At 41.7% G+C, this 23,941-nt stretch overlaps 3 protein-coding genes across 5 annotated transcripts in view; 1 reads left to right on the top strand and 2 right to left on the bottom strand.

Moving 5' to 3' along the window:
• Nucleotides 1–11,377, bottom strand: part of LOC142941090 (small G protein signaling modulator 2-like) — a 52,559-nt gene extending 41,182 nt beyond the window's left edge. The window contains exons 1-2 of the mRNA XM_076083352.1: nucleotides 11,142–11,377; nucleotides 1,514–1,589 (exon numbers count right to left, since the gene is read on the bottom strand). Of these exons, the coding sequence (XP_075939467.1) occupies nucleotides 1,514–1,589; nucleotides 11,142–11,201 (136 nt within the window). The 5' untranslated portion in view covers nucleotides 11,202–11,377. The remainder of the gene's footprint in view (nucleotides 1–1,513; nucleotides 1,590–11,141) is intronic.
• Nucleotides 11,378–14,246: 2,869 nt separating this feature from the next.
• On the bottom strand, nucleotides 14,247–19,014 carry tnfaip1 (tumor necrosis factor, alpha-induced protein 1 (endothelial)). Of its 2 annotated transcripts, none has more exons than XM_076083339.1 (7): nucleotides 18,822–19,014; nucleotides 17,236–17,588; nucleotides 16,625–16,794; nucleotides 16,147–16,230; nucleotides 15,844–15,896; nucleotides 15,537–15,732; nucleotides 14,247–15,176 (listed from the first exon to the last, which is right to left on the bottom strand). In XM_076083339.1, the coding sequence occupies exons 2-7, from the start codon at nucleotides 17,477–17,479 to the stop codon at nucleotides 14,937–14,939; spliced, it is 987 nt and encodes a 328-aa protein (XP_075939454.1). In that variant the 5' UTR covers nucleotides 17,480–17,588; nucleotides 18,822–19,014; the 3' UTR covers nucleotides 14,247–14,936. The 2 variants fall into 2 exon arrangements, with proteins under 2 accessions (XP_075939454.1, XP_075939455.1); XM_076083340.1 differs by having other exon boundaries at nucleotides 18,826–19,014.
• Nucleotides 17,749–23,042, top strand: ift20 (intraflagellar transport 20 homolog (Chlamydomonas)). Of its 2 annotated transcripts, none has more exons than XM_076083342.1 (5): nucleotides 17,749–17,810; nucleotides 21,032–21,169; nucleotides 21,238–21,323; nucleotides 21,411–21,514; nucleotides 22,455–23,042. In XM_076083342.1, exons 2-5 carry the CDS (start codon nucleotides 21,043–21,045, stop codon nucleotides 22,534–22,536), a joined length of 399 nt encoding a protein of 132 aa, XP_075939457.1. In that variant the 5' UTR covers nucleotides 17,749–17,810; nucleotides 21,032–21,042; the 3' UTR covers nucleotides 22,537–23,042. The 2 variants fall into 2 exon arrangements, with proteins under 2 accessions (XP_075939457.1, XP_075939456.1); XM_076083341.1 differs by lacking the exon at nucleotides 17,749–17,810 and adding an exon at nucleotides 19,774–19,909.
• Nucleotides 23,043–23,941: the final 899 nt, after the last annotated feature.

The raw sequence follows: 23,941 nt of genomic DNA, 5'->3' as shown, positions 1-23,941 counted from the left end.
ACGGTTTACGCTGATTTCAGAGTCGTTGAAATAGTTTTTTGGGGCGATAACCGCGGGACACGGGGCAGGTAGGGGCGATGTGGTTGGGGTTGGATATATGTTATTGGTCATGATGAAATAGGTGATTGTTCTTTAGTTAGCTTTTTGAATTTTCACGAGGCAGACATGTTTAATGGCCGAACCACTAGGCTGAATGCATTGTACAGAAACGCATATTAGTAAAATATTACAATCAAAAAGTCACTAAACAGGCTGTTCTCATACAGAACTCGTAGCTACACCTACGAAAATGAACTTGTAGATATCCCACGAAATAAATTTGTATGTAATCCTTGTAAACCATGAACCAGCAGGTATAAAGAGGTGGATGGAGTGGAGTTAGAGTCAAACCAAAAGCAATCCTTCAACCAGGAGATCGCTCGTGAAATGTGAAGTCAAAGTTGATTTATCGGTCACATAACTTCTGTAGTTATTTAAACAAAATCAACGATCTTTTCCTAAATCTAACAAAGTAGTTTTGTTGCCTCAACCTAACTAAGTTGTTTTGTTGCCTCAACATAACTAAGTTGTTTTGTTGCCTCAACCTAACTAAGTTGTTTTGTTGCCTCAACATAACTAAGTTGTTTTGTTGCCTCAACCTAACTAAATTGTTTTGTTGTCTCAACCTAACTAAATTGTTTTGTTGCCTAACTAACCTAACTAAGTTTCTTCTGAAGACAGAAGTTTACTTTGAAAAAACTGTATGCATGTAACGACACATGTTGCTGGACTTTTGTAGGAAAACAGGAAGTTTGAAGGAAGTAAAACATCATTCGAGGATACGTTGCACTAAAACGACATATTTGAATAGCACTGTTACACCACATATTTACAAACTGCAATTATGATGCAAATGGTAATGTTGGCACAGCTCTGGCTTGGCCACACATCATTAAAAAACAAAACAAAAAAAACACCTCAAACTATTCACATCCTTTGAAAATGTTTTTCTTTAAGTATATATTTGAGAAACCTAGTTCTTTTTTTTTTTTTTTAAGTTATCATGCAAAATGCTTCCACTGCGTCAGAGTCATCTGTTCAACCAGCATGGAAGTTGTGACTCACACACGACTGCAAGCTCTACCATCCGGTCAGGAGGGGCAACCCCTCTATCTGTGGCACACACACACACACACACACACACACACACACACACACACACACACACACACACACACACACACACACACACACACACACACACACACACACACACACACACACACACACACACACACACGTGTCTGGGGCTTAGAGAGCCTGGGTTTTGTACAGCCTGTCTCTGAAATTGGTTTCCATTAGCTCCACTGCGAGTATTAACTTTCCATTGATGCAGCAGCAGATTCAGAGGCACAGTGACGTCAAGCATGTGTCCTTGACGGAGAAGCAGCACCCAGTCACCTGCTGTGGAGTTCAACAAGTGTGTGTGTGTGTGTGTGTGTGTGTGTGTGTGTGTGTGTGTGTGTGTACTTACTGCACAGAGCAATGATGTGGCTGCTGTCTTCGTGGACAAATTTCTTAGTCACCGCCTCCTCCATGATCTGCTTCACCTGAACACAAAAGAGCCACAGTTTGAACGATTGTCACAGGAAAAGCTGCCGTCGTCACCGTTGCCTCGTGCAACGTTGCATCAGTTCCAGATCAGCCACGAGAAGATAAAAGATCACAACTCATAAACTCTGATATACGTACAAATTATATTTTCTAACTAGCCTTAAATGAAATAGGGACGATTAAAAAGGAACCTGATAATGAGCATATGTCCCCTTTAAGATCAGAATGCAGTATTTGTCTATAACAGCTTTAAAAGAGCACAACACTGAGTTAACATTGTACTAATATTGCTAAACTGAGACTGGTTCACAACCAGTTAAAAGTTCCTCCCAGTAACTTTAACTTTAGCTTTAATTTGTTATTCCACATAACCACAGCTGACAATGCTACCAATTAGCTGCACTTTTTGCCGTAGTGTTGCAACTACCTGATTACAAAAACATAAAATAATTATGCAGTCTCCTCATAACTTTGACAGATACTAATAACAGCTCTGACAGTCTCGCCCAAACATCCGCACCACTGACTTCCAATTAATACCGTGTCATCCCGGAAACATTAAAATGAGTCTTTTCCGCTGCTATCTGTTGTGTCTCTGGAGAGGAGAGCCTGAGCGAGCTCAACACCACCGAGTCAGTCTGGCGTTCGCTTGTCTAAGTTCGCTCTCTCCGTAGAATTAATTGTCGTCAGTAATTAATCCGGGACCCGTCTGACGCCTCTGCCTTGTTTGGGTCTAATTGATAAAACGGGAAGAATTGAATTGCTCGTTTGTGTGGCGATGAATCTCTAACTACAGCATCGCTCGGTTCAAACTGTGTTATCTGCTGTATTATGTGGAGCTGTCGTGTCTGAGGGCTGGAGCTTCATCATCCTCATCACTGAGATTGGGGTCAGCCTTCATCAAGTCTGCTAATCAAGGTTCTTTTTGTGAAGGTTGGGTCCATTTTGTACAGCCAGCTACAGCCAGTGACAAACACAGACAACCATTTTATCACAAGGAACACAATCAATCAACAAGTCCTCAAAGCTTAAAGTTACTGTGAGGAACTTTAAACTGTTCCTGAACCAGTCTTAGTGTAGTCCTGATCCTCTATATGAACCAGTCTCAGTTTAGTCCTGATCCTCTATATCAGGGGTCGGGAACCTATGGCTCGCGAGCCAGGTGTGGCTCTTTTGATGATTGCATCTGGCTCGCAGATTTCGGCTTTTCAGATAAAACATAAAATATTATCACTTGTTTTAATCCATCCATCGATTCTCCACTGCTCATGTCCTGTTCAGGGCTGCAGTTGGCTGCAGGAGCAATTGTCCATTATTTTTATTGGATGATAATAGCTGACGTTGGCCGTTGCTGGGTAAACAGGTAAACGCCCCCTTTTGACTCAGTGTTCTCGGTCGTTAGCTCAAAGCTAACCCTTCGACGAAGAAGATGGCGAAAAGAAAAAAGGATGAGGAGTATCGTACATTTCAGGACGAATGGACTGAAGAATTAGCCTTTGTGGAGAGAGCAGGTTCTGCGGTGTGCTTAATTTGCAATGACAAAATTGCATCGATGAAACGGTCGAATGTAAAGCGGCAGAAGTCGCAGAAGTCGCATTAATTGTGAGTATTACAACAACATTATTTAAAACAATAAATTCAGAGGCTTATTATACTCACATTTAGTTGAATTCAGTCTTAAAATATATTATATGGCTCTCACTGAAATAAATTTCCAAATATTTTGCTTTCATGGCTCTCTGAGTCAAAAAGGTTCCCGACCCCTGCTCTATATGAACCAGTCTCAGTTTAGTCCTGATCCTCTATCAGACCAAGTAAAGAGTAAAGAGACCATCAGAGAGAAGATGGTCTGTTTCTATAGAGTTATTCTTAATGCTCGTCATCGGGTCGGATTCTGGTGAAACCAGATGAACTCATGCAGCTTCACCAGAAACTCCTTCAGCTCAGACTCCAGCAGAGACCGGTCCACCGTGGACAGACCCAGATCCTCCAGCAGAGACCGGTCCACCGTGGACAGACCCAGATCCTCCAGCAGAGACCGGTCCACCGTGAACAGACCCAGATCCTCCAGCAGAGACCGGTCCACCGTGGACAAACCAACCGGCTAAAGCAGAATAATAGAAGTCAATGAACCATTTCATGTTCGTATGCGGTTAACTTCTATTTCAGCTGCAGGTCTTTATTATTTCTCTCAATGCACTACGAATGCATCTTAAGAGATGTAGGACAGTGTTTCTGTTCACCCACAAAACACTTTCATCCTTTATAAAACCTGCTTGAAAATGGAAATGTCGTCAGCTAGTTGAACTTACTGTCCAGTTGGACGAGTGCCAATGTGGATCTGGTCAAACTGGCTGTTTACCATTCCTGTCTTAATACACCAGACACCCACGCACACCAGGAACTGACAACTTTGATAAGGAAAAAACAAACCAAATGTGGAGGCATTTAAAGGGTGCAGCTCCTTTATTCATACTGTTTTGTAATTCTGTAATATAAACTGTACCTTTAACCAAATAGCCTGGGCGTCAAACTACCACACACCGATGTTAAATGCTTCGCTTTTAATCGCTCTAGTAAAGTTAAGAAGATCGATATGGCAAGAAACCTAGCCCCCAACTACTACACATGATCAATCAATCATACTAAACATCTCTCAGGTCAGCGTGAACTCTCTGGAGATCTGCTGCTTTTCATTCTGTCTGTTAATGCTCTCATCTGGAGCCTCTGACCGACCACATCCTCCACAGAGATGTGCAAATAGATCCATATATTTACCTCCAGCCAAAGATCTGCCCAGTGAATCAGAGGAGAGCGGTACGTACGCAGCGGCCGGTCAGGGGGGTCGATATACCTTCACCCGGGTGCGAGTGACTGTGAGATTGAATAGATTGTGTGTTTGGTAATGAACCGGTTTAATTAGTGCTGGCTGTCAGGAATTACATTTGGTTTAATGTGGGATTAAGTATACTAGCATTAGAATACGGGTTTATTAAAGGGTGTGCACTGAAGGTAGCAGATACTTAAAATCATGTGCTTCAGTTGGACTCATCCTGATGATAATTGAGCAGACGAGTAATCATCATTTTTAGGAGGAAGACCTATTTTTGGGCATAATTAGGTGGTAAACTGTAAAATCTGACAAGTTGGTTTTAGTTAAATAAATCTAGGAAACTTGAAAAAGGTAAGTAAATATAACTATTAGTCTTATGTTTACTTTACTTTATATCAACTTATTAAGTTTATTTACATTTTGTTGTATTTACTTAATTTTGTAAAGTTGTTCCAACTTAAAAATGTCTTGTTCTTTGTAAGTATAGGTGCATTTAAAGTAAGAATACAGACTTCAGTTACCTGAGTATCTGTTGACTTTCAATCAATGAATCAAGTTCGATGTATAGAGAACATTTTAAACAATGAATAGACATATGCACATGACGTTAGGTGAAGCACAATAAATAAATAAAATAAAACATTGAATAAATTGATCATGGTAAAACAGTAAAAAGTAAAATTAGAGTGAAATAAAATATGAAATAAAATGTGTGTAAATACTAAAACCACGGCATAAAAACACATAAAATCAGACGTAACAATAAGCAATAATATTTTTGATTTGATTGAAACAAACTGCCCAGATTACATTTAGCATCAGCAGACTGCTTCAGTGGTGTATCTGTGTTCATATGTAAACATTCACTGACGATGTATTTCCTTTGTTTTGCACGATTAACACTATTATTGTCATGTTTAGCAACTCAATGCACTTAGTTAAGAAACTACAATAGACTTTGTTATTTGCCTCTTTGGCTGCCGCCACTGAGGTTTGTTGGATTATTTAAGGACAGTGGAAAACAACACGATGGCAGACATTTATTTACTTTTACCAACAAAAAAAGAGAAAACAGCTGCAGCAAACCAAGCATCTCGTTCCAGAGATGACACCGACATAGAGAGATGCAGCTGGTATCTGTCGAACGGCTGAGTGGAGCTCGCTAAGTTTGACTTCTGAGAATCCTGGAGCTAATGGTTCCTGGGAGGAGCGGAGCAGAGAGCTCATTAGCCAACTCCTCACTTACACATTTGCTTTTCCCTTCAACTCGTGTTCACGACTAAAGACAGAGCGTCAACAGTGTGTTTCCCTGTGGCCTCAAAAGGACGACCGTTTTCCATGACATCCTATACTATGACACTTTTATTACTTTTTTCGGTGTTTATGGTCTCAATCTCTAGTTTCAAGTCTTCTTCAATACAGCATGATGTTCATTTAGTACATTATGGTCCATTTAGAGTCAAACAGACCATAAAGCAGGGGATGCTTTAGGGCGGGGCTACACGGTGATTGACAAATAGTCGTTTGCTGCTATATTAATATAACCTTTAAAATGTGCGTTCTGGGAATTAAGGTGTACTGGGTCGTTGCAAGTAAACGTCACCTAAAGTGTGTTGTTACAGTAAGAATTGAACTGCTCGTCTTTTCTAACCATAACAGAATAATTATTAAATAAAATAGCTTTTAAGAGACTGAGACACACATTTGGACTCGTCATAGTAAAGGAATTACTAATAACATTAACAAGAGCTTCAATGGACCCTGAAACTGAAGCAGCCAAATGGAATTCAGCAACCGTTTCTTAAATCACATTTCTCAAATGTGAAATGTCAAAATGTCTTCTGTGACTAAGACGAGCTGCAGAACAGCGAACAAGTGCAGAGAAACCTCAATGAAAGTCAGTCCGCACTGTACGATGCTTACATCACCAGCACTGTTTGACTTTTTTGCTTAAAATCTTATTGAAATGAATAATCTTACCAAACTATATTCATTATATCTATATGTATATATAGATCTATATATCTATATAGATATACGTATATATCTATATATATAGATATATATATATGTGTTATCGATTGACGAATGGTTTCCTTTCCTCTCAAGTGTGAGGAGCCGCAACATTATATGGTTCCACCTTAATCAGCTGTAGTGAGGCCACGGCAGAGACACAGTCATTAATGAGGTCATTATTCACGTCTCTCGGACTCTGAAGGACGACTCGGTGGAATTAATCCGTCTCTACACGTCTCCTTGACCTCTTTTGTTGTTTTCACACACACACAGAATGTCTCTCCTAACATTTAGAGATAATACCCCTGCTACCTTAAAAGTGCCCAATCATGTGTCGAATCAATTTCTTCCCCGTCAAGAAATAAATTGAGCGGAAATTAACATTTAACCCCACAGTAGAGAAAGATCAATTGGATGTCAATGCAGTTTAGAGGGCAGGAGACATAAAAGAAGATTGTGGAGGAAGAAATGATTCCGTCCTGGAGGACGTGAAGTTAATCCGACACTCTGCTGCGTAATGAGAGAATATTTCTTCAGGGGAAAAGCAACTTAACGTTGTTTAGCTGCGAGTTGCAATATGGCAACCGAGGCAGCTCACTGTAGTAAACAAAGGGGATCGTGTTAGAGGAGCATTGACGCTGACTGGACCCGACTAGAGTTACTGAGCTTCAAGTCTACTTTCTGTTTCTATGACCGGCTGTAGAAAACCTCTGCACAGTGAGAAGTATGCAAACTATAAAAACAACATGGATTCTTTTCTATACATTTTGGATTCGGTTCACTTCGTCTTCTTCTCAGTCACATATTTGCCTCCTCCTTTGTCTCCATTGTCATTCTAAATAAATGGGATAGTGATTTTTCAGGCATTCAATGTCCACCCTGCAGCCTCTCAATAATCTCTCATTTCCACATTTGTCACAGAGCTTTGGGCGTCCGGCACTTAAAACATCTGCAGGAAAAAGAAAAGGTGCTTTTCTTTTCCAGCCTCCTGCATTTGACTGACAACTCAGTCGTAGTGGATTCAAGACAAAGGAGTCACATTGTTAGTTAAACCAGCCAAAGACTACTTTTGTGTATTTAAAACTGTAATAATGAGCTCTTCCACTGGATAGACAGCGTGCTCTCTAATTTGACATTCTCATTCTGTCACTGCCTGCTGGAGAAGTTCTTTTGGGAGAATAAATTGGGAGGACTCTCAACACGTGGGACTGAGACAGCGTGATCTTCCAATAAAACATCTATTTGAGCTTCAGTAGCTCCTAACAACAGCTTATTTTCCTTAAAGAACATGAACCTTCCCTCTTTGAGAGGACCTCTGCACACAAAATCCTTTTTTGTTTTAGGTTTCTGTGCGAGAGACCACCTGACTCGGCCGCCTCACTTGCTGCCATGTTAATCGCCAACTGATGCAATTTAACTTCTTAGGGAGCTGCTAAAGCTTTCAGTTGCCAAGCAATACCGAGGTAGCCGAGTTGCCGCTTTAAGAGACAGGGAGCTGTGAAGCAGCAGCAGCTAGTGGGCTCTGAGCAAACCCGTCTGTCTCAGTTCAGGAGGCATCGACGAACATCTCATGGATGAACTACGGCCGATCAATATGGGTTTGGAAGAAACAGCGATTCCTTCATCGAGGTGAAACTGATCTCAGCATAAAACATGAATATTGGTTCTGGGTTTATCTGATGTACAGAAAATAATCATATCTGAAAAAACACAATCTCAGCTCAACCAGGGCCATGAATAGAACATGGAATCACATCTGCTGAGAGCGCCAACAAGCTATCATGCATCTAACGGTTTGGAACAATAGAAGAAGACAAACAGATGGAATAACTGTCACACATGACAGTGAACACACGTAACGAGTGTTTCCGTGTTCCTCCGATAACCTTTAAAGTGAAACATGAAGCTGTGGAGACCTTAACACCACCTCCCACTGACACACAAAGTGGTTCTTCTTTAAATGTTAACAACCAGGAAACATTAAGAATTGATGCCACCGGAGCACCGAGTCAAAGCGACCGGAGGGTTTTGTTTGAAGAAGCAGCTCGGAGCGTCAACACGCCGCTTCCGACGGCCCGGTGACCCGCGAATGCAACGTTCCCCCTCATTTCCCCCCCATGGTCTGACTTTAGGAGACACGGATCCCAAACGCCTGCAGACATCCTGAGAACTGAAGCTATTTTCAGTGATGATTCAGTCATTTCATGTCCCAAACCCAGGGGTGACTGTGGGACAGTATTTAGCCCAGATATTCAAAGTGAATCCTCACACTGAACTATTTATTCTGCAGTTTTTTATGAATGAATATAGTGTTGGCTCTAAAACACCACAGAAACTAATCAAAATCTTAATTAAAAGGTGATATTTATGAGATTAGAAGCATTTCTATTGCCTCTGAACAGCTCTCAACATGGCGACGGCTGAGCCGGCGGCTAGCAGCTAACAGCGCTAACAGTGCGATAGAAGTGGACGTAGTAAATGTTGCTTTCCTTTCACATTAAAACTGTTTCTTAATCCACAGGACTGTACTGGTTTAAGTGAGACAACAGTTGACTCTCACTACGAACAACATTACAGTCATTTAGCAGACGCTTTTATCCAAAGCGACTTACAATTCAGAGTCTATCACATTTCTACACCGTAGGCACAACTACGGGAGCAATTTTGGGGTTAAGTGTCTTGCTCAAGGACACATCGACATGCGACTAGCAGAGCCGGAGCCGGGTTCGAACCGCCAACCCTCTGATTGAAAGACGGCCCTGCTATCCACTTAGCCACAATCGCCCACAACAGCAACACAACATTACATAATGATGAATATTGAGTAGGCCCTGATCAGAGTGTTTGTTCTTGGCCTTGACGCAGACTCGACTTTAAGTGTGGCTGACGACAACATTGTCTGATAAACACTCAAAATCACATCCCTGCCAGTAGCTTGCCAGTGAGCAGCTTTTACCAGAGTAAAAAAAAAAGAAACATAAAGACTCTGAACATCAAACTGCAGATGCATCCGTGGAAAAACAGCAATATAATTCAAAATGTCAAGAAGAAGAAGAAGAAGAAGAAGAAGAAGAAGAAGAAGAAGACATGCACACTCGACCTAAAAGGAACAGGAGACTGAACAGGAAGTCACTGACGTACTGCATGGACCTTTTATGGACTTTTACTTTCTAAAACTTCCTTTGTAGCAGAGTACAAAAGTTTATAAATATTTGTGTCAACCTTCAGATGACGAGCGTCTTACAGCTGCAGTGGTCTATATAGAAGAAGTGGACGTAGTTATGGTGATGTCACCTATCGGTTTGTTGGCTGATGTTTTGAAGCCTCCAGTTCGGCCATTTCGCCGCCGCCATGCTTTTTTGCAACCAGTGAACAGGAAGTGACCATATGTGGACTGAGGAGGAGTGACGTAGAGACGTCATATACGTCTCTGGTAGAGACCTGTCAATCACTGTGTAGCCCCGCCCTAAAGCATCCCCTGCTTTATGGTCTGTGTGACTCTAAATGGACCATAATGTACTAAATGAACATCATGCTGTATTGAAGAAGACTTGAAACTAGAGATTGAGACCATAAACTCATGTTTACAATGTTTACTGAGGTAATAAATCAAGAGAGAAGTAGAGTCATTTTCTCATAGACTTCTATACAACCAGAGGAGTCGCCCCCTGGTGGACACTAGAGAGAATGCAGCTTTAACACATGAAGCTTTGGCTTCACTCGGCAGAACCGGAGGTTGCCGCCTAATCCGCTCACTAAACCACAATCTATGATGAATACATATAATAAGTGAAGCAATGAATGATACAAGTATAATGTGGGTAAATGTGATGCTTTTCATCTCATAAAACATGGAGAACACATACAAAATAGATAAATAAAGATAAATAAATAAAGATAACCCTATTTGACTGATGGATGTTGGGCTTGATATTTTTAGATTTCCTCCCCGTTCAGATGATGGTAACTACTCTGCTCACACCGAGGTAGAAAGGCAGCGAGCCACACCTCGTCACAGTGTTAGATTTACACATTTTCACACATTTCAGGAATAAATGTCTTTTTACAGGAGTATCTGTTCTCTGGAAGGCGGCGTGCAGCACACAGCGGCGTAGAGAGGTTAGAGGAGGAACGATGGATTCCTCTGCTCTGGAGATGATGCCAGACATTCATCAGCAGGAACAGAAAAGCCTGTGGCTCTGCTGCCACACTCCAGACACAGCAGCTTTATTATGAGATGCTAAGATGTTGGACACCATGCAAACGTAAAGCATGGAAGATGACACAAAATAGATGTGTTTGGTGACATATGGTCAATTAAAACTTTTGCATTGTAGGAATATTAGCCTAGAAATCAATTATAGCAATATAGCAGCTAAAAAACAACCTTTACTTATTGTATCCTCATTTAAAGGACCGAATGTGAGATTTAAGAGCGTGCAATAATGTAGGAATATGCATGTCATTCTTTACCTGAAGCAAAAATATAATAATGATGCAAATACAGATGTGGAAATGTCATTTTGCAATAAAACTGAAAGCAAAAACTTGCGTTTTTCAGACGCGAAAACGCCCGCAAAAAAAAACACGCAAAGTATGAGCGCAACACTTGAAAGCCTCGTGATTTTCCCGTGAACATATTGACTTGATGCGTTAAAAGACGCTGAAGCTCGACGGACCGACACACAGCGGCTCTCACCTCGCGTTTGACGTTCCACAGTAATTTCTGTTTGTGGTCTTCCTCCGTGGAGCCCTCCATGTCTGTCCGCGGTGGTCACCACACACAGGTCCGTCCGTCCGTCTCTCTCTCTCTCTCCCCCCTCTGGCCCTCTCACAACCTCTTCTGCCTCTTTTTTTATCCCCTCGTTTCCTTCTTTGCTCAGCTGACGCAGCTGACGTCAGAGGATCCGCCTTCCTCCCCGATCAATGGAGGGAAATAAATAAAAAATATAAATATAAATAAACCCGACACCTCAACCTGTAGAGTCGTCTTTATTTAAAGCATCTGTTGTATTAACGCTCTCCAGCTGTGACAGATGTTCACCTCTAGAACAGCAGGTGTGACACGCTGGACAACGGTTTGGTGGTTGTCATAGTTACATCTTGATGCATCATGTATGTGAGTGCAGCTCGATGCATTAATGAGCTCATCAAAACCGATGACGTCATTCATTAACACGCTGCAGCTCATCTGGCAGTGCTTTTTTTTTCTTCTTTCTCTTAAACTCACTGCTGCAAAATAAATGACGTCACGGCGAGGTGACGTAAAGCGTGACCTCCTGTGTTGGTTTGTTTTTTTGGGGGGGGGGGGGGGGGGGGGGCTCCGGTGTGGTCTGAAGGCGCAGCTGCGACCATCAGAAGTCTGCAAAAAACTCTGCACGTGGCCTTTTATTTCTGCTGCATGTTTAAATGTAAAGAGTTATAAACTAACACTAGATTAAAAAAAAAATATTGTCTGGTTAAAAAAAAAATAACAAAAATAAAATGAAAATGGTTAATTCCTTTCAGTTTTAGTTTTTTTTAGCTGTAATATATTTTTAATAAATAAAATGACAGCATGAATGTCTCGTAAACACGTAAACTGAACAGACTTCGTATCAAATGACTTCACTATTAACCCCTCTGGTTTCACATGCAGTCGGGTTTTGTAGAATGAAATCATTATTATAAACATTATTGTAAATGTTGCAGTAGATTTAACATTTAACCAGCGAGCTGTTGATCTCAGGTCTGATCTGAACTGCTGGTGTCAGATTAAACCCTGTGCGTTAGAGAAAGAGATCTAAATATAGAAGCATTATGATGGTTCCTGTATGAAGACTAGATGGAGCTTCATACTTCAAAACAAAGACAAACTAAAACTAACAATATATGAGAACTAAATATTTCTGATAGACTTTATCTAAACCATCACATCACAAACACCCTGAAAGCTTTTTAAACTAAACTAAATCAAAAAGTCTAAACTATAAGAAAATAAAAACTAATGTAAACTTTAAAACAGTTTCCTCTCAAAACACTTAATTTCACCAGAGTTTGTTCTTCTCACTGGTTGGACGTCGGTAAAGATGATGTCATACTCCTGTGAACCAATCAGAACTTGGCTCAATGTAAACGTGATGACAGTCAAACGTTAAAGTTAATTCTGATGAAGCAGATTAAAGCTCTGAAAACATTTATTCAGATCGACGGATTCTATAAAACTCTTCTTCTTCCTTCAGATGAAAATAAAGAAATCTCTTTCGTGAGAACTGTTTATTTTACTGAACTTTCTCTGAGGTTTGCTCGTAACATATATATACTAAAATATAATACATGAAGAAATAATTAAGGTTTAAAACCAGGTTTTCAGGCGTCGCTTTGAACCGAGTTTAAAAAGCCTCCTGAGTGGAAACATTACAAACTGACGTGGGATCTGCTCTATCGTCACTAAATCCACTCCCGAGAACTTCTCAGGCGAGAAATGAACTTTTTAAAGTCAAGGACTTGGTCTGAACACAGTCGCTGAATCTCTACCATAATCTTGTATTCATATCTGCAGTTCACCTTTGAGCCACACGAGGGCGCTGAATGTTGGTATTTAACATGCATGTGTTTATAATAACTTATTCAAACACATCTCTCTGCTGAATGGTTCACCTGTTCCAGGTAAAATAAAGTGATGTGTGACTGGCAGTGAAACTGGTCCGCAGTGTTTATTTACACACAAATGATGATTTATAGTTCAGGTCTGTTAACGGGGTCGTGATGGTTTCTCCTTATTCTTAAAAGTAGGTTCCCTGAAACTAAAACCTGGGAAACGGTGTGTAAAGAGGCTGTGAGCAAAACTAATTTGAATTATTGATCGTCTTGATTAGTGTTTTAATGCAGCGGTCCCAAACCACCGGGCCGCACAGAAAGAATAAATATATTATTTCCGTTTTATTGATTATCAGTCTGAAAGAAGTTTTATTTTGAAAAATGACCGGATTCTCTCCCAATTTCATCCGACTGTGCCTCTTAACATGTCAAGACGCTTGTCTTGGTCACGTGATACGTTACCTCAAAAATTAAGCCCGCAAACGAGCGAAAATGAGTAAAACACTTTTGGAGAGCTTCTTTGCAAAGAGGGAAAGGCCACTAAGGAGACAGAAGAGCTACAACTAAAAGAAAATGAAATCTTCATTTAACAGACAATATCAGGAGTCTGATTAAATATCAGGAGTAATTCTGACGCGCCAAGCCCGCTCTGCACAATATGTGGCGACAGAGGAAGATCAGCTGCTGGAGATTGTAAATGACGGTGGCCTTAAAAGTATGTTTGAGACAACAACTCTGCTGGTGTTTGGATTAAAATCAAGGCTGAGTATCCTGAGATCACCACTAAAAACCCTGCTTCCATTTCACACATCCTCTTTGTGAAGCGGGATGTTCTGCAGTGACGGCAATCAAAACTATATCCCGGAGTAGACTGGACATCAGCAACAGACTTCGGGTGTCATTGTCTCCCATTACCCCCAGATGGGACCGTCTCGTTGCAGAGAAACAAGATCAGGGCTCCCACTGATTCAGCGTTATTGCGAGTTGTATTTATTTATGCATTTTATATTTGTTTTCATGCCGGTCGTATCATTTTATTTCGTCGTGTTTATCCACCACACCTTGAAGGCCGGTCCGTGAAAATATTGTTTTACATGAAACCGGTCCGTGGTGCAAAAAAGGTTGGAGACCTCTGGTCTGTTTGACTCTAAATGGACCATCATTTACTAAATGAACATCATGCTGTATTGAAGAAGACTTGAAACTAGAGATTGAGACCATAAACTCATGTTTACAATGTTTACTGAGGTAATAAATCAAGAGAGAAGTAGAGTCATTTTCTCATAGACTTCTATACAACCAGAGGAGTCGCCCCCTGGTGGACACTAGAGAGAATGCAGGTTTTAAGATATGAAGCTTTGACTTCACTCTTAAGAACTAGAAGTTTCCGTCTGACTGTACATACTAAAAACATAACAAAGACAAAAAAACTAGTTTAATAACAAGAACTTTTATCTTCACAGCTGGAAAAAAGGCATAATGGTAAACTGCATTAAAACATGTTAGCGTCACACTAGTTCTGGTTCCTCTTTGGTTAACAACAGGCCTGTTGTTCGATGTGTTTATGAAACAATACGATCTATAAATATGAAACATACTCTGCTGCTGATTCAGAGTGTAAGTGCTATGATCCGAACAGTATTTCTTCTAAGAAATACTGCATATCAGTGATTCTTCCTCCACTAATAATCTACATTTAATAAACAACAACAACAACAACAACAGCTCTCTAGTCGCTCCGATGATTCATAAATTATGACGGACAGAGCGGACGACACCACAACTATCCAGAGTAAAGTACAGCAAGGCCACAGTTTGGACTTTAGACAGAGAAGAAGAAACGATCCAAAGAGAGAAAACGTTGAATGTTCGTCATCACAAATCTGTCCGCTGGTTTTTGGATGTTTTTACAGTCTCAGTGTCCGAGTTGCCGGTCGTCGTACGTGCTGTACCTCTTCACGTGGATCCGGCGGACTCGCTCTCGGAGCTCCGCCCCCCCGGGCCCTGCCCCCCCCTCCTCTTCCTCGCTGTGGGAGCCGCAGGAGGTGAAGCTGCGACGCGTCGCCTCCAGCAGCACGGTGTCGGGCGGCGGCATCGTCTCGTACAGCAGCGTGTTCAGGGTCTCCTCGTAGATACGAGCTTCAGGGAACTCCACCTGAGGCGGGAAGAGAAGATCACAAATATGCATGTGGTAGATTAGAGAAGAGGACTTTATGTAGTGAAATCCGATTGTGGTGTCTGTTGTACAGACATAGACTGTATGGAAGAAGTGGACATAGTCATCGTGACGTCACTCATTCCATTGTGGATTGACGTTTTGACCAAAAACTACATTTTGCATGTGAACACATCATGATAACGTTATAATGTACCTTCAGCCAATACTCCTGTTCACTGAGCAGAGCCTGAAGGCATCATAATGTAACTGAAGTGACCTTCCGTTGGTTAGCCGTTAGCGGTGCTGCTAACGTTAATAGCTCTCCTCCTGTTGGTTTAAACACCGCCTCGTCCTCACCTTGGTCTGCTTCTTCTCCGTGGCGTAGACGATGGAGGTGCAGCAGACCTCGGCCAGCTTGCGTCCCTGACCGTAAAAGGACCAGCAGCAGATCTCGTCTCCGATCACGTCCTTGATGAAGAGGACGCGGCCGTTGAAGCTCAGAGACAGCCGGTCGAACAGCTCGATGTTCTTCAGCAGGTTGTCGTCCGAGTTGCTGTCGAGACGAAGAGGAGAAGAAGAAGTCATTCTAACGTTCTGTCTGTGTCCTGTGGCTCGTTAGACTTCACTCTGAATGAATCAATGATGGTGGTATCGATGCTCGTACCTGGTGTAGGAGTACTTGTTGTTGCTTCTGTTGTACACCAGCTTCACCACAGGCTGACAGAGGGAACAAACCATTACATATCTGGATTTTATTGCTTCAAAGATAAATATTTACATGAATAGTTCAGTGTCTTCACATGTAAAAATAAGAACATGCTGTATTTATCGTTAAATAGCTGCAAAATGCATCATTATATCTTCATAATTATTAATAACAAATGACATGAAAAGACCAATCACAAGAGGGATTTCCTTTTTCTGGGTGTGAAGAAGCTTCATGATAATAATGAGCGTCTGTGTCTACCTTCGTGGAGGACTGGATGAGCTTCTCCTCTTCCTTCCTGGAGGTGACCACAGGTATGACACACATGGGCAGCTCTTTATTGTCCTGTCAATCACACAGCAGGAGACACGGAGTCAGAGCTGTCGTGGGAAGTTATAGTGTCTTTGATACTCATAACAATACAAATAAACTTTACTTATATTGCACTTTTAAAAACCAAGTTTAGCAAGTGCTTTACGAGATAGAAATTAGCAAACAATGATGGTTTGTAGAAACGTAAGGAATTAGAGGTACGGATGCTACAAATAGCCACAGCCTTCATTGGAGAACCTCGCCGATGTGACACAGTCGGTGAAATAACATTTCCATTGACAGGTCTACCAGAGACGTATAAGGCGTCTCTACGTCACTCCTCTGCTGATACAGACCGGCCAGAGGTTTCATACGACATCCTCTTTTCTCAGCATTTCAAACATGAGTCAGCGTGGGTGTGACTGACCTGCAGGGTGTTTTGACAAAGCTCCATCAGACCCTGGACGTCGTAATACTTCGCCTCAGCGAACACCTCCTGGACGGCCTGACGACCTTTGGGCAAGGCGACCGTGCCGTCGCGTAGGAAGCACAGGACGCTGCCGAAGTGTTTCCCGCTGCGGTCGATCAGGATCCAACCTGAACGGAAACAACGGACCACGTTGTAGAATACGTACACACAAAGAGAACCATGTGTGGTCGACATGACAGCATCTTTAAAAACGATAGCCAACGATAGCCGTGGATAAAACCCTTCAGTGCAGTCATGCGTTTTGTAAAACCATATATTCAATCACGGATTGTGATTAATAATCAATAAGGTGATTGTGTTGAATTTCTATTACCGGGATAATCATAAATAACATCACAAGAGACTTAAAAAAGATTCCTAGTTCACTATTTTGGTAGAGAACGTTAAAAATAGAGCCTTATTTTAAAAAATACAGTCAATATATAACAAAGAACGGACTGACGCCATCTTTTTTTATAGATTATATAGTAAATAGCGATTATATTGCCCAAGATAACCGTGACATTATATTTTCCTATCGTCCCGAGCCTCGTTCAGAGCTGGCTTACCATCTTTATCGGTGAACACTTCCTTCTGTCCACTGAACATGGCTTTCAGCATTGAGTTCTGCCTGGTCAGCACCTGCAGCGTGGCGTAAAACAGGCTCCCGCCAACGTTGACGCGGACATACTTGTTGCCCAGGCCCACCGCTCCACGGTAACTGCAGGTCTTGGTCTTGGGACAGGCGGAGGAGGTGGAGGACGAGGAGGCAGAGTGGGTGTGACGCTGAGGCAGGCAGCTGTCCCCGGACATTTCCCTCTGGAGGTAGATGACCACCCTGCAGACGGAGGTCCGGAGGTCCCCCGCCGTGGTGACAGCTACTGATGAGGCCGCCACAACCTCTCACTGCTCCAGATCATTCCTGGCAAAAAAAAACACAACACAAAAGCATTAAACTGGAGCTAAAAAACAGGAATGTTAATGTTGATAAAGACTGGTGAAGCATGTATCACAACACAGAGAGGAAGCCACCCATCACACTGTTATCTCGTCCTCAGTTCCTCTTCCAATTAAATGGAATGTGACTCGGCAGGAAACCAGAGGGGCAGAGAGAGAAAGAGGGGCAAATATCAACGAGTAAAAAGTAAATATATGACATCTGCAACAGCAGGTAGCTCACTTATCTGGAATAGACGAGCCGATATCAAACCTCTTACAGATTTTGTTTGGTAGTGATACCCTTTAAAGTGCAGCTAGCTCCGTTTAACAGAGTACTAATGAGTGTGACAGCGTAGTAAAAGTTTACATGGCTTTATAATCTGAGGTGTAGCAGTGCTAGCAAATTAGCATCGGGGGGTTTTAACTTCAACTAGTTGTTTTGTTAGCTTGTGTTGAACTCTAAACTAACGTCTCGTCAAAGTATCCAGTGAAAGAGACCCGTCATGGCTAGGTTAGCACTAACTTAAGAATTTAAGAGGTGAACTTGCTTTTACTCTGCAAATTAACATCTAACTTAGCTGAATAAGATGTTAACTAAACTAACTTAGCTGTTAATTATAGTTTAACATAGCTTAGTAGTCAACTTAGCTTAGTTAGCTCATAACTAAGCTAACTTAGCTTAGTAAGCAGTTAACTTTAGTTTAACAAACAATAAACTATACTTGAAAACTAAATGAGAAGCAGAAATAACCTTTAACCACTTCTTAATAAAGTGAACACCATCACCAGCTCAAATAAATAACGCAGGTGAGAGCTAACTGGAGCTAAAATGTCTTTGGTTTAACTAACACTAGTCAACAACAAGCTTAGGTTAGCTAGGCTAAAACGTTATAAACTGAACTCTCTTCAGAAACTACCCGTTTTAACGTTTTCTTCTTCGTTGGTAAAAGCCCACACATTGTACAACTCTATCGCTACTTTAGTGACGTACATGAAACACAAGTATATTCTTCGGTTAATTCGTCTACAAAAGAAAAATACAAAATATAGTATTTATTCACTTTTTGCGTCACTCTCTTGCTACCGCTACTTCTTCTTCGTCACATTAAATAGACAGACTTTTTCAATGGAGCGCGTGACGTTAATGTCCCCAGCTACACTGAACCGTTGAATAACCGTTAAATAGCCATTTACGAACTTTTAAACGTTTACTTACCGACCTCACAGCGATGTCTTTACGTGTTGTCAGATAACCGAACACCGTGTAGTCTAATCAAGATGGACTTTATCGCCGTGACACGAAATAAATCCCCAAACAGTATCGAGATCAGAGTTGTAGAAAAAAAAAGTAAAGTTAAACTCTTCTGTCCTCCTCCTCTTTCTTCTTCTTCTTCTTCTTCTTCTTCTTCTAAAGAGTTTACGGCAGAGCTGTGCGTTGAGACGGATAATGCTGCTCCCTGTCGTCAGTGATTTGCATTGCAGACTTTAACTATTATTATTATAAGGATGCATTTATGGTGTATTTAATGTTGACATTAAATAATTTATATTAAAAAAAATATATATATATATATATATAAAATGACTACAAAAATCAGGCAGTATCAAGTTTTTTAAATAGATTTTAAATAGATTTTATTTAGAAAGTCGATTATTTTTTTGACTCTTATTTCGAGTTTTATTTTATAATCCAATACGTTTCCTGGATAAAACTGGACACAGCTGCTCACAACAAATACCTCAAAATGCACAAAACAGAAAAAAAAACTACTTAGGATTTACCTTTTAAATTAATTTAAATTAAGATTAAAATTATAATTTTTTTTTTCTATAAAATTGAAGTTGAATTTAAAATTAACAAGGACATTACATATTTTAAAAATAAAATTAGACCTACATACTCGAATATTACACATAACTTTATCGATTTCTACTGTTACCGTAAGGAATCTCATTTCCGTTTTTACTTTCAAAGTAAAAGCTCCGCTATTAATACTGACACGACTTACGATATCTATCTCTGTATTCATTTGGGCCGTATGACAACATAACACATTTAATCACACGTTCACTCTCTGTCCTTGCTATTAGAAATGACCAATGAGCACCGGACATAGTGACTGATCACAGCCAATAATTTTATTCTGAAAAGCTGAACGTCTGCCACCATGCACATGCGCACACGAGCATCAGCATTCGGTTACCTTGGCAGCGGGAGGAAAAGGAGGCGGAGCTTACTCTCTTTGCCACATAGTCCTACAACACAGAGCCGTTAGCTCTAACGGAGATAGCGGTTTAAAAAAGGTAAAATATATTATATATTTGCTAGATACGGTTTATTATAATGTTAGCTATCTGAAGAAGCTAATTAGCCTTAACGAGGGTTAGTGTGTCTCGTTGTACAGTTAGCCTTTCTGAGCTAACGTTAGCTAGCTAATGTAGCTCTAGCTAACTAACGTTAGCTGAGTTAACTCATTCTAGGTTGTGTTAGTTTTGGGCATAAAGTGGGATTTAAACATGGACAAAAACACCCAGAAAGTATGTGAACCGTTTGAGCTACTTGGTGCTCGTTCCTCCTTTTGAGACTAATATTAATTTCGTGAAGTTAACGGTGAAATCAAACTTACATACATGATAAACGGTTACACAGCTGTTAACTTTAAATATCAACCTGACTACGATACTTTTGGTTGAAATCTAACGTTTTAACAAATGCATTTATATTAAGTAATATAATATTAAGTATGTCAAATATTTTACATACTAATATTTGAATATAAATTATGTTAAATATGTCAAATTAATATTTTACATACTAATATTTTAATAATACATTTTATGGGTATAGCGCTTTAAAAAGCTACAAAGACACTTTACATGGTAAAAACAGAAACAATAGAAGCAATTACAATAAAAACAAAATAGATGATGTAACAGTAAAGGAACAAACATACATAACTGACTTTACAGGTAAAGTTTACATACTTTAAGTATAAAGAGGCTCTTCTTGCCATGTGGTGATCTGTCACTGAAGGTCAAAGTTCAAAAGGTTTGTTTGTTTTCATTAACAATCACATGTTATCAGTAGACAGGTAAACTGTAGATAGAGAGACAGATGGTTAACTGGAGATAGAGACACAGACGGGTAACTGGAGATAGAGACACAGACAGGTAACTGGAGATAGAGACACAGACAGGTAACTGGAGATAGAGACACAGACGGGTAACTGGAGATACTCTCCAACTCTGTGGGACGTGGACTAAATGGAAGCTTGAATCATTTAATTATTCCTCTTTTGTCTTTTTTTTGGTTGAACAGCTGTTATTGACACTGGATCGCCTACAAGTCCAGTCTGTGTTTTACTTGTTTTCTTTCTCTGTGTTCTTGCTCTTCATCCCTCGTTCTCTCCGTCTCCTCCCCCTCAGGCCCTGGGGCCATGGCAAAAGACTCGTTAGCCGAGGCAGGCTTTTATTTTGACGAGCTCAACAAGCTGCGGGTCCTGGAGCCCGACGTTGGCCAGAAGACCTCGGAGCTCAAGGAAGAGTGTAAAGAGTTTGTGGACAGTAAGTCTTCTGTTCTTTGAGTGACTGCTCAGGTCCTACAGGACGTACTGACGTGTTCTGTTTTGCAGAAATCGGCCAGTTCCAGAAGATAGTGGGAGGTCTGATAGAGCTGGTGGACGAGCTGGCAAAAGAAGCAGAGACGGAAAAGATGAAGGTAGGCGTGGAGGTTAAAGCTGCTCTTTTATGAACAACTTCTTATTAATATTAATATAATATTCATCCCTCTCTTCTTCTCTTTCAGGCGATCGGAGCCAGAAACCTGCTGAAGTCGGTGGCGAAGCAGAGAGAAGCTCAGCAGCAGCAGCTTCAGGCTCTCATCGCAGAGAAGAAGATGCAGCTCGAGAGGTGAAGCTCAGCACACAGACAGGGTGCATGATGGGTAGTGGTGGTGGGGTCAAGAGGAGCTGGAGGTCATGTGACGAGGATTCGATACCGACACTTTTAAAAAGAATCATTTAACGATAAAGATAATACTCATTTCTTAAATAATAAGCCTGCTCCTAACTTTGAGGGTGTGTTTAAATGTTTGAAGAGGTTCCTCGTGTTGCTGTGAGACACTTTGTTCTCACATGTCGTGCATCTTGTGTTTTTATCTTCGGGTGTAAAGTCCTCTCACACTCATGTGAGGCTGTGAGCTTCGTTCTGACGTCAGTGGTTTCCAGTAATGTGACTCGCTGTTTATTTAGCACAAACATTCTGCAAAAGTAGTGAAAACGCTTGGAAGTGGTGCCGCCACCCACGTTTGTATTTATACAACATTATGATTTATATTCTTAAAGGAATCAATGAGAAATTATTAGCTCGTGCGTATCGATCTGCCCCCTCACATGTGCTCACATGTCACACTTCAACTCCTTTCAGCACTTTGTGCGACAAAGCGGCTAAGCGTTGCAGCTGTGCCGTGTTTGTAGCTACCGACCGCGTCGCTCGTAGTGTGACCACAGCATTAGACCGGAAACTGTCAGCATTTCCTCTTTTAACTTCCTCGAGTAAATCTGTTTCCTTCTGCCACCTCAAAGTGGAAGTAGGAAAATATAACGATGCATTTAAGTATGAAATATATTTACACTTCTCAGCATTACGAAGAAGCTCACAGTCGACCAGAAATGAATTAGAAACTGAGATGAGTCTCCACGTGTCTGTCGAGGCTTTAATGTGAAATAACAACTGACGTCTTAACGTGTTTAAGTAATAAGTTTAAATACGTAACGACAGCCTCATCATAATATCTACGATACAGACATTTATGATCAAGCGTCACGTGTTTTCTGTTTCCTCCTCTCAGATATCGGATCGAGTACGAGGCTTTGTCTAAAGTGGAGTCTGAGCAGAACGAGTTCATCGACCAGTTCATCCTGCAGAAGTGACGACGCGGCGGTTTCCGTCTCCACACAGTGCCTCTAATGTTTCCTCTGAGCGACTTCAGAGAACGAGTCTGCTGCAACGCTTCCTCTGCAGAACCCTGAAGCTCAAAACTAAACACTAAAAACTCCTGTTTGAAGCTTATTCCAACGTGTGTGTGTGTGTGTGTGTGTGTGTGTGTCTCTCGTCAGCCTCACACCAAACGTCTCAACATCTCAGACCAACATCAGAGAAGACGGAGCTATTTATACAAAGGAATATTATTTATACTATTTATACTGAAGAATGACTCCGTATATCTAGTTTTACTACTTTTTGTATCAATTTCGGTACTGCATGTTGCATGTGATCTGTAAATATATTTAGATTTTTAAAAAGATAAAAGTGTTATTTCATTCCTCTGGTACCACCAGGAACACGTCATCCTCTTTTCTTCTGTGAGTCGTTGTTCATGTTTTCATTTGGACGACAAACGCTTATACTTGAATAAATACTGTTTATTATTGCACAACTACATGTGTCGGCAGTTTTGTTTCTAGGTGTTTGAGAGGTTAGCCTCTGAAAGTTACTGTGAGCAGAGACCGGTCCACCGTGGACAGACCCAGATCCTCCAGCAGAGACCGCTCCACCGTGGACAGACCCAGATCCTCCAGCAGAGACCGGTCCACCGTGGACAGACTCAGATCCTCCAGCAGAGATCGGTCCACCGTGGACAGACCCAGATCCTCCAGCAGAGACCGGTCCACCGTGGACAGACCCAGATCCTCCAGCAGAGACCGGTCCACCGTGGACAGACCCAGATCCTCCAGCAGAGACCGGTCCACCGTGGACAGACTCAGATCCTCCAGCAGAGACCGGTCCACCGTGGACAGACCCAGATCCTCCAGCAGAGACCGGTCCACCGTGGACAGACCCAGATCCTCCAGCAGAGACCGCTCCACCGTGGACAGACCCAGATCCTCCAGCAGAGACCGGTCCACCGTGGACAGACCCAGATCTTCCAGCAGAGACCGCTCCACCGTGGACAGATCCAGATCCTCCAGCAGAGACCGGTCCACCGTGGACAGACTCAGATCCTCCAGCAGAGACCGGTCCACCGTGGACAGACCCAGATCCTCCAGCAGAGACCGGTCCACCGTGGACAGACTCAGATCCTCCAGCAGAGATCGGTCCACCGTGGACAGACCCAGATCCTCCAGCAGAGACCGGTCCACCGTGGACAGACCCAGATCCTCCAGCAGAGACCGGTCCACCGTGGACAGACCCAGATCCTCCAGCAGAGACCGGTCCACCGTGGACAGACTCAGATCCTCCAGCAGAGACCGGTCCACCGTGGACAGACCCAGATCCTCCAGCAGAGACCGGTCCACCGTGGACAGACCCAGATCCTCCAGCAGAGACCGGTCCACC

The sequence above is a fragment of the Anarhichas minor genome, unplaced genomic scaffold, assembly GCF_050575085.1.
Source record: "Anarhichas minor isolate MPS153535 unplaced genomic scaffold, ASM5057508v1 ptg000127l, whole genome shotgun sequence".
Taxonomy (NCBI): domain Eukaryota; kingdom Metazoa; phylum Chordata; class Actinopteri; order Perciformes; family Anarhichadidae; genus Anarhichas; species Anarhichas minor.
This window is presented reverse-complemented; position numbering and strand designations above follow the sequence as displayed.